This window comes from Myotis yumanensis, unplaced genomic scaffold (genome assembly GCF_028538775.1).
Source record: "Myotis yumanensis isolate MYYU_CA2020_CCGP unplaced genomic scaffold, mMyoYum1.0.hap1 SCAF_2, whole genome shotgun sequence".
In the NCBI taxonomy this organism is placed as follows: domain Eukaryota; kingdom Metazoa; phylum Chordata; class Mammalia; order Chiroptera; family Vespertilionidae; genus Myotis; species Myotis yumanensis.
Genome location: NW_027223753.1, coordinates 159,664,585 through 159,677,417, shown reverse-complemented (window position 1 = coordinate 159,677,417; position 12,833 = coordinate 159,664,585). Strand labels below are relative to the sequence as shown.

At 43.3% G+C, this 12,833-nt stretch overlaps 1 protein-coding gene across 4 annotated transcripts in view; it reads right to left on the bottom strand.

Moving 5' to 3' along the window:
• Window positions 1-12,833, bottom strand: part of LOC139003906 (protein mono-ADP-ribosyltransferase PARP14-like) — a 65,837-nt gene that overhangs the window by 27,209 nt on the left and 25,795 nt on the right. For 3 of the 4 annotated variants that reach the window (XM_070406335.1, XM_070406337.1, XM_070406338.1), the window contains 3 exons: window positions 3,471-5,722; window positions 1,093-1,329; window positions 160-381 (listed from right to left, as the gene is read on the bottom strand). In XM_070406335.1, coding sequence (XP_070262436.1) covers window positions 160-381; window positions 1,093-1,329; window positions 3,471-5,722 — 2,711 coding nt within the window. The remainder of the gene's footprint in view (window positions 1-159; window positions 382-1,092; window positions 1,330-3,470; window positions 5,723-12,833) is intronic. The other variant, XM_070406336.1, reaches the window with a different exon arrangement.

The following is a 12,833-nucleotide window of genomic DNA, read 5'->3' as shown; positions in this document are numbered from 1 at the left end:
TAACTTTGCTTGAAAATTCCCATGCTTCAACTAGTCTACAGTGCTTTTTTATTTTCCTGCATGGGAAATACATGGAAGAAACAAACCATTAGACTAAGAAGACATTGGATACCATTAGGGATCAGTTGACAAAATAACCAGAAATGAGTGAAGCTGTACCTGAATATTTCCGTGATCACTCGGGTGCAGCACAAAGCAAACCTCTTGTAAAGCTGTTGGTTGACTGTTGCTACTAAATTTGAACACTTCTGAAATGATCAATTCAGCAAAAACAGTCTTAGGAAACCCCAAATTGCCTGTTCCTATGGCTGGAAACGCAATGGAGTTTAAGGACAAGTTCTCAGTCATTTCCAAACATTTTCTGATTATGTCTTGCATGATCTGAAAAGTACAAAGCACATTCTTATACATTTTTGCCTAGAAATGGGAGTTAGGGGAAAAAAAGAATTTAGCAACTTTGTAATCTCTGTCTACTAATTTTTGCTTTCAACAAAAAGCAGACTAAGGGCAGTCAAAAGGGAAAAGAAAAATACAAGTAAAAGAAAAGAGAATATAAGAAACCCTTCAAAAAGGTTCACATTAACTTAGCAATGAAGAATCAAAGCAACTACTGTTCTAATCCTCCATGCTCTTCCATTCTTCATACCCTCACCTTACCTTCCTCACTAAAGATGTGCTATCTTTGCCTGGCCAGTGTGGCTCAGTGGTTGAGCATCGACCTATGAACCAGGAGGTCATGGTTCCATTCCTGGTCAAGGCACATGCCTGGATTGCAGGCTCAATCCCCAGTAGGAAGTCCTACAGGAGGCAGCCGATCAATGATTCTCTCTCATTGATGTTTCTATCTCTATCTCCCTCTCCCTTCCCCTCTGAAATAAAATTTTTAAAAAAGATGTGCTATCTTCAATAACTCTTCCCTATCTTCAATAACTAGTCTTCAGGAGCAGTCAGCTACACTACAAGAAAGGGTCATAATGATGGAACCTGCCATGAATGTGATGTTATTGCAGAAGAGAAACAGACAGGGTGCAATTATTGAAAAGAGAACAATGGGGTACCCAATTTCCCGGAGAATTTGAAACCAGACCCCACCTTGTGTGAAGATGTGTCACCATTGTTCCACTTCGGAGCCACCACGTGAAGCACTTGGTTGCATTGCAGATTACAACCAGTGGTTTGAAGAATCGTGCCCACATCAACAGCTATCCCTTGTCCAGCTGCGTTCAATTCCTTCTGGAGATTTGGCCCAGCTTTTGCCAAGAGGGCCTTAGAAAGGGGCCCACTATTAAGGTTGAGATCCTGAGGAATGGAGTTGATGACAACCTCAGCCTAAAGACAAAACCAATAATTTGTTTCAAATTCTAACAAAAAGCATTCACCAAAGATTACTGTATTTGAGCCATTGGACTTGGCACAAGGGGGACAACTAAAGATGACTTCTTCAGAGACAAATACGACCCAAGACAATGTGTTATTAGATACTTATTTAAATTACACTCCAAGACAAAAGAGAGCTGTCAAAAAGTGGGATTACTGAAGGAGTCCAGAGGAAGTGCCATTGGTGGCCACTGAGTACATCCTGTGTGATGTGGGCACTTTGGGAACAGTTGAAGCAGGCAGGGGGAGATTGGGAAATCATTCAGAAGGGGGAACACATGCATGGTAGGTGTGAGTTGTTGAGCTGATAGACAGCTTCTACAGAAAAATGGTGCAAACCAGGTTGGCAATGTTACCGTGGAGGTAGACTGCAGAGGACCTAAAGTGCCAGGCCATCTGGACTTCCCGACAGACAGTGAGAAGCTATGGAAGCTTTTCCAGCAGGACATGTGAGCAGACTAATCAGCTGGAGTAAGACACCAAGAGAAGAGAGGAGAAGAAACGTGACTAAGTCATTTTCAAAGCTGTCCTGCATGGGTCACAGACAAGCAACACATGGCAGGGACTGTGGCATCTGAACTCAAACATCTATGGGAGAAAAAGGAATGGAAGAAATATCTTACCATTTAGTGTTCAAGATGGACAGGGAATGGAACATTCCAATTACTGACTAGGGGTCAAAAGAGTTTCTTCTTTATGTATTTGTTTTTTTAATGAGAAACTAAGTCATTTTATAACATTTTTTAAATAGTGCCTGAACAGATTCCAATCTTGCCTCTACCATTTGTTAGCTGTGAGAGTTGGGCGAATTACTTAGCCCCTCTAAGTCTCATTCCTTCATCTCTTTGAGAAGAATAATAATCCTGGAATCTACCTCATGGCATTGAATGAGAAAATGCAAGCCAAGCACTATGCTAAGTGCTTGGCTCATACTAAATAATCATTGTTAGCAATTATTCTTTCTAATTATCATTTAAGATTATTATATAAGGAAGATGACCCACAGAATGGGAAAAAAATATTTGCAAATCATAATCTGGTAAGGGACCCAAATCCAAAATACATAAAGAACTCTTAAAATTCAGTAATAAAAAGATAACCCAATTGCCTTAGCTGGTTTGGCTCAGTGGATAGAATGTCAGCCTGTGGACTGAGGGGGTCCCAGGTTCGATTCCAGTCAAGGGCACATGCCCCTGTTGCAGTCTCCATCCTCAGTAGAGGGCGTGCAGGAGGCAGCTGATCAAGGATTCTCTCTCACCATTGATGTTTGTATCTCTTTCTCCCTCTCCCTTCCTTTCTGTAATCAATAAAAATATATTTTTTTAAAAAGATAACCCAATTTAAAAGTGGACAAACAATCTGAATAGTTATTTCTCCAAAGAAGATAGGTAAATGGCCTTCCCTAGGGATCTCTTCCCCAGGCCTGCCCACAATCCTCAAAGGAAGGAAGGAACATCTGGCACAGCAGGGGCTTCCAGGGCTATTTCCATTAGCTAGAGCCCGTGTTGAAGAGGTTGCTAAATATGTTTTTAAAAAAACACATGACCCCCCCTGGCAGACCTACAATAACTGTCCCCACATAGTACTCAGACCACTTCCAGGTGCAGTTTCCACTTTCCTTCCCACAGCTTCTTACTGGTGCTGGGTGCTGATTGGCCCTCAGACTCAGGCCTCCAGGCTCAACCTGGTTCAATTCCACTGACAAGATTCCTGTCTTCTGTCCCCACTCTACCCTCTATATCTGCTATCAGTAAATTTGATAGGAAATTAACCTCAGATTTGCCATAATATCACAGGTCTGAAGGCCCTGAATAAACAGAGCGCCTTGTAATTGTAAGCCATTATTGTGGGTTTTCACATTTACTGGGAACCTGGTGATCTGAATACACTTCCAGGTCCCACAGATAACTGGCTACTCTCTATTAGTAAATGCTGTGATGAAGTAGCCCAATTATCTAAGTAAATTTGTTTCCAGGTCACCATGGAGAGCATGGGATTTTCTCCCTAATTCTCCCTTGATCCTAATATTCCCTTGGCAACAGACTCCCTGGAGTTGCAGCACCCAGTGGGTGTTCTGTAAAACGGACACTCACCATAGCATTCTGCACGTCTCCTTTCACCAACAGGATCCTCAGACCGCCTGGGCACAGCAGCATTTTTTTGTTTCCATCAGTGTTTCTCGGGCCCGGCTGGACTCCTGCTGGTACACTGGGCAGGGAAGCAGTACCAGGCTTGTTGTTTTTAAATACAGTTTTCACAGTTTCAGCAAAGGCCTCAACAGTCTTCTCAGCTAAATCCACAAGGTAAACCTCTTTCAAGGTGCATCCAGCCCAGTTGTACTGGAAGGTTTCCTTGATGGCCAAAACAATGGTCTCCACACACTGGGATAAGGGAAAGCCACCGTCTCCAGAACTAATGGCAGGGATGGCTATGGATTGATACTGGCGTTTAGCAGCCAAATGGAGACTTTTTTTCACAGCATTCTTTAACTGTGACACACACCCCAGAACATCACTGCTGTTCCACTTGGGTCCTACTGCATGGATCACCTGGTGGTATGGGAGCTTTCCTGCTTTCGAGATGGTGGCATGGCCAATTGCAATCTTACCCTTTTTCTTGACTATCCGGTCACAGTCTGCTTGGAGCTCAGGTCCCGCTGCCTTTGAAAGAGCAGAAGCCAGGCCCCCACTGAGACGGAGGTCCTCATTTGCGGCATTCACCACCACTTCAACAGGAAACCGTGTCAAGTCGCCTTGCTGTACAATCAGAGAGACTCCAGGGGCCAATTCTGTCCGACAGGAGCACTTCTGTCCATCACTGCCACCTCCCTCCTTCTTTCCTTCATTCTGCAGTAGTTCCACAAAACAACCAAATAACCGTACCTCACGTTTATAATACCATGGTTTATCCCGGAAGAACTGGCTGGCTCCTGGCTTATCAATACTGATGCTTTTAACACAAACTGAATCCCTGGCTTGCTTGAGGATGTTCATTCCCTCCAGGACTTCGGCCTTTGAGCCAGTTAGTAAAATGCCTTTTGGTTTGTTCCTAGCATTGAAATCTACATGGACATTTAACTTGTTCATCTTTATCTTTTGGCAGAATAGCTTCTTCTCTGCCTTTAAATAATCAATCACTAATGGCGGCTTTACTTCAAGGAATCTCTCTATTTTCATGTTTTTTTCCACAAAGTCAAAAAGGAAGTGGTAGATTTCATTTACCTCTCTCATGCAGCCTGCAATAATGACCTCAGCTGTGGTTCCTGAAGTTAACTCACTGATTGTTACAGTCTTTGAGGAGGAATTATATTTCTTTGGCAAATTGTTAGTGATGGCTTTCCATTTCTTGCTGTTAAGAACTTCCTTGTCCTCAATGTCTATGCGCTTATAACTTAAGGCACTGACCATTTGCTTCTCAGCTTCTAAGAGGACTTCAGAAGAACAGCCGGTTAAGAAAACAGTTGTGCCCTCTAGCTCATAAACTGCAAGAATTTTCTGTGCTATCAAAAGAGACTTGGAGAGTTCTGAACAGTCAACCTGTTGCAAAAACTGCAAAACCTCCGGGGGAAGTTGAATGCTTTTCTGATCCATGGTGTATACCTTTTCCTGGACTTCACACTTTGCTTTATACACATGTATACCGAGTCCTTTAAAGCACATGTGTTGGGTGGCTCTGTCATAAAAAATCTCCATCTCTGGGTACTCCTTGCGGAGACGCTCCTGCACTCCGCTGTGGCACAAAAGAGAATACTTTCTTGGAGACATGGCCACTTTCTCCTTCAGACTTTGCTCTTCTCTTTTAATTTTTTGAGTGGCGTTTTCTATTAATTCCTTGATTTGTGGCTCAATGTTTTGTACATCCTCTGATTTCCCCACTAAGGTTACAATCCCCAGATCTGTATCAAACTCAATCGAAATTCTTTCATCTTTTAAGTCATTTTTCATGACGTCCCACACTACTGGGTCCACTTTAAATGGGGTAACTTTAAATCTAGACCTGATGCCAAAGAAGGCTGCGGAAGCATCTTTCTTCCAGTTCTTGATTCTTTTTCTTCCTTGATTGACTAAGGTGGCTGCAGGTCTGATGGTAACTTCACCATTGAGTGGGGACCATGTTAGCTCAGAGTGAGAACGTCTCACTTCTTCATTTATCTCCTCAATCAGATGATTCCTTTTGTGTAAGAACTTCCATAAAGAAAGATCCAAAGATTCTTTAAATGGTGCTGGAAGCTTGATCAGAGGCTTCTCCTTTCCATACAAAGCTGTGCCCAAGGAGGTATAATATGGGAACACGGAGAGCGGCATATTATTGAGGTCAAGCTTCTTGGTCATGATGGTGTCTAACACTTAAAAGGACAGAAATAATGTAAAGTAATCCCAGGGTAATAGGTTTCAGATGAAAACAAACAAACAAAACATTCCTATTGTGGGAGTGGGGGGCAATCCTAGTGTTTGTAGAACTTTGATGTTACAACATAGTATTAAAAGGGCAGCTCTATTCTCAAAGTGCTCAAATATAAATTGATATGTATTAACACTGCACAGGTATCCCTTGTGAAATGGAGTAATTACTTTCTGGCCAAGATCACTGTATGGTGAAATTCTGTTATGTATATTCCATTTTCCATTTTTGTGATACACTGATATATCACCACCAGGTTAAGAAATAGATATGACTTTGGTCACAAGCATGGGGATACTATGTGCACCAGTGTAAAGAATATTTTGGTGTTTAAAGCCAACCTTGTCTAAGAATCATGCTATGTGCTGTTTCTTGTGCTTCTCACAATCTTAGGCTTCATAGATGACTTTGATTCTATTATTATTTCTAAGGGGAGGAGCATAATAATAATTATCAGAGTTTACTAAGTGTCAGACACTATTACATATATTTAATTAATTTAATCCTCATGACAACCCTTGAGATAGGACACACTATCATTATCATCACTATTTACAAATGATAAAACTCAGGCTAGCCCTAGCTGGTTTGGCTCAGTGGATAGAGCATGGGCCTGTGGACTGAAGGGTCCCGGTTCGATTCTGGTTAAGGGCACATGCCCGGGTTGTGAGCTCAATCCCCACTTGGGATGTGCAAGAGGCAGCCATTCAATGATTCTCTCTCATCATTGATGTTTCTATCTCTCTCTCTCCCTCCCTTCCTCTCTGAAATCAATAAAAATATATAAAAATAAAATTAAAGTCTTAAAAAAAAATCTCAGGCTAGTAAAAACTAGATCACTCGAATAGGATCATGCAGACTGTAAATGTCTGAGCTAAGATTCAAATCAGCGTCTGTCTGAAACCAAAGCCCACACTCTTGCCCTTCTACCAGGGGTTCCAAATCAAGGTCATCCTCGAAGTCAACAGAGCCCAGCCCAGAGACGGATTCAGCAAGTCCTGCACCTCCCCCATCCCTGCTACAATCAGTCTCTTGCCACTTTTACTGGGACAGTCGCTAAGATGGTATATGGGCATGTCTGTGTGTGGGTGGGAGGATACTCTTCTCCCCAAAACTCATTTTGTGGTAGTTATTATACAGGTACACGGAGTCTAAGAAGGAAGGGAATTAGAATGAATTCCAGTAACAACTTGGATTAAAATAGCATCCTTGTGGAAAAATGTTAAAAATACCTTCACTTGTGATGATTGGGTCCTAGGCCTTGAGCCAGACATAATAAAAAGAACATGGCCTTCAGAGATCCAGACACATAGCCTCAACTTCCCCATGTGGCCCCGTACACACTGCAAGCCTGGGCAGTACCAGTGACCACTAACACTGACTGAGCACCCACCATGTGCCAAGCACTTTGCAGATATACTTTCATTTAATCCTCATAATGTGCCTGCGAGGTAAGTAATAGCAGGAACTCTGTTTTACACATGAGAAAACATAGGATTTGGTGGGTTTAGTAACTTGTCCAAGATCACAAAGCTAATAAGAACCAAAGCCAGATTTGAACATGGATCTATCTGATACAAGAACCATCAAAGAGATCTTAAGTTTTCCATCCCATTTCCTCTTCTGTAAAGAAAGAGCAACCAAATCGAACCATGCAGGTTATTACGGGGACTCAGTGAGATACTATGGCAGAAAACAGCAAAAAATCTCACCTGCAATAGGTGTTTCATAAGGGTTCCCTTCATGAAGATTTTGTGAATCAGATTTGGGGAAATGGAACCAATAATTTCAGAGAGTAGTGCCTAACATTCATCTCAAATAATCTACATATAAAACAATACTGCTAAATAAATTCTGTTCTTAACCCATCTTTATCGACAGTTTGCCTCATTATTGGTAACCCACCGTAAGTGGTGAAATATCTCACAAGAAAAATTCATGTTAGAGGTGAACAGGAAATTGGGAAAAAGTGGAGAACTTTAAAGCATTGATTATGGGCCCAGACTGCCAAGGTTCAAATCCTGCCTCTGTCACTCACTAGCTGTGGAACCTTGGTCAAGTGATTTGACCTTTCTGTACCTCAATTTCTTCATTTGTAAAATAAGAATTACAATAACAGCAACGCCTGTAAAGCAATGTCTATAAATCCACTTTGTAGCACTCTGCAGAGCTCTGCAAATGTCCAGAGTGAGAAAGAGAAAGTCAGTGTATCTTAGACCCTGGAAAACAGGGAATGAGCGAGGTTAGGAAGGAAGCATGACCAACATAGTCAGATGGTTCAAAGATGTCAAGTGAAATGGAACCTTTGAGAGGATCCTACTGTTCACAGGTGTAGCTCAGGTATAAAATAAACCTCAAGAGACTTGGGAAGAAGGTGGCTGGCAGGACTGAGGTGAGGGGGAGGGTGTGAGTGAGTGAGGGGGTATGTGGACATATGTGCTGTGTGTGTGAGTGAGTAAGGGATAGTCAGACATTGCAGGACAATCAGGAGCTAGCAGACCAGACTCTCTTGGACAGGGAGCCCCTGGTGTTGATGTAGGCACTCCCTGGGCTGCCAGGCTCAGGCACAGAGCTTATGCCATCTTCAAGGGGGAGCGGCGTCCTCTAGGAACTCAACATCACCATCACCCAGACTGGCCTTGGACACTGCCTGGGACCCTGCAGTCACAAAAGCCAAAATCCTGCTGCCCTGCCCACAGACCTGCAGACCCTAGGACATCCACCTCCTAGGGCACATGGTTCCCGCAGCAAAAACTCAGACTTTACCCTCCTCGGCTGATGGCCCATAGATACAGTGGTTGCTCTGCTCCAGTGTGCATGTCCCCCGAGTCTGCCACCCAAGCAGGCAGCTCCCAGGTGCCTCTGTGAGCCACTGCTGGGTGCATGAGTGTATCTAACAAAGAGCACAAGGCCCCTGCAGCAGTAAGTGGGACTTCCCCCTCCCTGGCAGCTCACCTCCAGACACCCCAGTTGCACTGAACCAGTGCCCAGGCTCCCCTGAGTCTGCTGCCCTGGCAGGAAGTCCCAGGGTGCCTCTGTGAACCTCCACTGGGTGTGTGCATATCCAACTAAGGACACACAGCGCCTGCAACAAAACTGGCACCTCCCCCTCCCTGGCTAATGACCTCTGAACACAGTGGTCATGCTGATCCAGCATTCGGGGCCCCTCTATGAGCTGCCACTGGGCACATGCCTCTCCAACCAAGGGTGCAAAGTTCCCTCAGCAGGATCCATGACTTCCCCCTCCTGGCTGCCTGCTTTTCGACACCTTGGTGAGTTACTGAGGACTCCCCACACTATTCCAGCCACAGACTATCCCTTACTCACTCACCCACATCCGCAGCTGCTGGCTCCTGACCCCCTTGTGACTCACAGAGGGAAATCACCTTGGCCAGAGTCCCACTGCCTCTACTGCAGAGTACGGGACAGCTGCCCCCTACCATCATGGGCTCTTAGATCCTCATAGTGAGTTGCAGAGTGAGATTACCCAAGAAAGATTCACACAACAATGGCCAAAGTCATAGTACTTGAGCCTCAAGCCCTGAAACCCCTTCCTCCCAGGCTGTGGACTTGAGGAACTCACAGTGAACACATTCCAGTGAGACCTCAGGCAACCCTTTTCACAAGAGCTGGAACCACAATCACATCCACAACAGCTTGCACAATAAAGCTGGAGGTGAGTCACATTGCCAGACAATACATGGCTAGACTTCATTCATGAACCAGAAACTAACATTCAAGACCCAAGTACATCAGGAGAACCCAAATAGCTCAAGTAGGGAGCTACACTAGATCACCAAGCCCAGGGAATTTGAGATTTTGCAACACTTGGTCCCAAAAATCATCAACAACATAGCACCACACTCAAAAGAACCTGGGTAGCAAAGTAGTTGGATCTAAGACATAGAAACAATTAAATCGTTACAGCAAAAAATGGGGAGACAAAAAAAAAAAATCTGCAAAGGAAAGAAAAAGAGAAATCACCAGAGGAGGAATTATATGAAGTGGAGACAAGTAACTTGTCAGAGAAAAAAAGCAGAGTAATGGTTTTAAGGATTCTTAAAAGTCTGGATGACAAATACACACAACTCAATAAGAATTATAAGGAACTGAATGAGAATGTCATCAACATGAAAAGGAATCAAGAGGAAATGAAGAATGAAATCGCCGCCATAAAGCAAACAATGGAAGGCTTCAACAGTAGACTAGAAGAAGTGGAGTACTGCATCAGTAAGTTAGAAGACGAGGTAGAAAAAAACACACAAACACAGCAGCAACTGGAAAGAAAACCTAAAAAGCAGGAGGAGAGTCTAAGACAGCTTTTGGACAACATGAAATGAACAACATACACATAATATGGTTGCCAGATTAAGCGGAAGCAGAGCAAGGAATAGAAAACCTGTTTGAAGAAATAATGACAGAAAACTTCCCTGATGTTGGGAATAAAAAAGCCACACAATTCCAAGAAGCACCTAGACTCCCAAACAAGTTGAGCCCAAAAAGACCGACACCAAGACACATCATAATTAAACTGGGAAACATCAACAACAAAGTAAGAATTCCAAAGGCTGCCAGAGAGAGACAGAAAGTTACCAGCAAGCGATCTCCCATTAAAATAGCAACTTATTTCTCAACAGAAACACATCAGACCATAAGGGGACGGAATGAAATATACAACATGATGCAAAGCAAGGGACTGAATCCAAGAATACTATACCCAGCAAGGCTATCAATAAAAATTTAAGGTGAAATCAGGAACTTCACAGACAATAAAGGACTAAGAGAGTTTATTACCACCTAGCCAGTAATGCAAGAATAGCTAAAAGGACTGCTATAGAAAGGAGAAATAGAAAGGGAAGAAGGAACACATGCATAAAGAATAAAAATGGCGCCGAGACCGGTTTGGCTCAGTGGATAGAGCGTCGGCCTGCAGACTGAAGGGTTCCGGGTTCGATTCCGGTCAAGGGTATGTACCTGGGTTGCGGGCACATCCCCAGTGGGAGATGTGCAGGAGGCAGCTGATCGATGTTTCTCTCTCATCAATGTTTCTAACTCTCTATCTCTCTCCCTTCCTCTCTGTAAAAAATCAATAAAACATATTTTTTAAAAAAAGAATAAAAATGGTGACTAACAATTACCTATCAATAACAACCTCAAATGTAACTGGATTAAATTCTCGAATCAAAAGATATAGGGTAGCTGAATGGATAAGAAAACATAACCCACATATTTTCTGTCCATAAGAGACCCACCTCAGAACCAAGGACTCACACAGACTGATAGTGAAGGGATGGAAAAAAACTTATTCAGGCAAATGGATATCAGAAAAAAGCTGGGGTAGCAATATTTATATCTGACAAAATAGACCTCAAAGTGAAGGCCATAATAAGGGATAAGAAGGGCCATTTCATAATACTAAAGGGAGCAATTCAACAATAGGACATAACTCTGATAAACATATATGCACCCAATACAGGAACACTCAAATACATTTAAAAAAATTTTCTGGAAAATATCAAGGGAGAGATCGACAGCAATACAATCATAGTAGGGGACTTTAGTACCCCATTGACATCACTGGATAAATCCTCTAAAGAAAAAATCAGCAAAGAAACAGAAATCCTAAATGACTCACTAGATCAGATGGACTTAATTGATATCTTCAGAACATTTCACCCCAATGCTACAGAATATATATTCTTCTCAAGTGCACATGGGACATTTTCAAAGATAGACCACATATTAGGACACAGAAAAACTCTCTTCAAAGTCAAGAAAATAGAAATCATAACAAGCATCTTCTCAGATCACAAAGGCAGAAAATTAGAAATCAATTACAATAAAAACAGTGAAAAAAAGCAAACACTTGGACACTAAATAGCATCCTATTAAACAATGATTGGGTCATAAAGAGATCACAGAAGAAATAAAAAGCATCCTAGAAACAAATGGCAATGAAAACACAACAATCCCGGCTCGGACCAAGATGGCGGCGTAGGTAAACACCGGAGACCGCTGCCGCAAACAACCATTTCAAAAATACAACTAAAAGACGGAACGGACATCACCCAGAACCACAGGAAGGCTGGCTAAAGAGAGACTCTACAACTAGAAGGAAAGAGAACAGCAAATCGAGGCTCAGAGGCGGCGCAGTGTGGAAAATACAAAGGTACCGAGGTGCGCGCGCAAAGCGGGCTGGTGGCTGAGGGCGCGGTTGTCGTTTTCTGTCGGGAGTGAGTCTCAGACTCTGGGCTCCGGATCCGGGCGAGTCTCTAGGGACCCAGACTCAAACGGGAGAAGCGGGATTATCCGGCATCAGTTGGAACCTGAGGGCAGCTTTCTCTCTGAGGTTTGCAGCGGCTGCCGGGGTTCTGAGAAGCAGAGCCTCTGGGAACGGGACTGAGCACGGCCATAACTGCTCCCTCCGCCCGCCCTGTTGATCCCGCCCCGCCCAAACCCTGCGCACAGCCATTTGCCGATCGCCTCAGGCAAAGGCTGGATTAGCGCCTCCCCAGAAGGCAGACGTTTTCCATACAGCTGATTCCTATAGCCAGTCGGCCTGGTGGTCAAATCCCTCTAGTGTTAACTACAACAATTAAGGCTTGGCTAGAACAAGACTGTGCACAGAGACCACAAAGGGGTGCACCAAGAAAGCATAAAAGATGCGGAGACAAAAAAACATGACAGAAATGGAGGATATGGAGCTAAGAATCGCAATTTTGAGGGCTTGCCATAAATTTGTGCAGAGCCTCACGAAAACTAATGAGACCCTCGATGCTACGATAAAGAAATTAGAAAGTAAGCATACACGGACTGAAATAAAGAATATTATACCCAATAGCAGACCAGAGGAGCACAATAATCAAACCAAAGATTCGACAAAAAACACTCAACTGGAAAAGCAAAATGAAAAAAGAATCTGAAAGTGTGAAGATAGTGTAAGGAGCCTCTGGGACAGCTTTAAGCGGTCTAATATCAGAGTCATTGGAGTGCCAGAAGATGAGAGACAGCAAGATATTGAAAACCTATTTCAAGAAATAATGGCAGAAAACTTC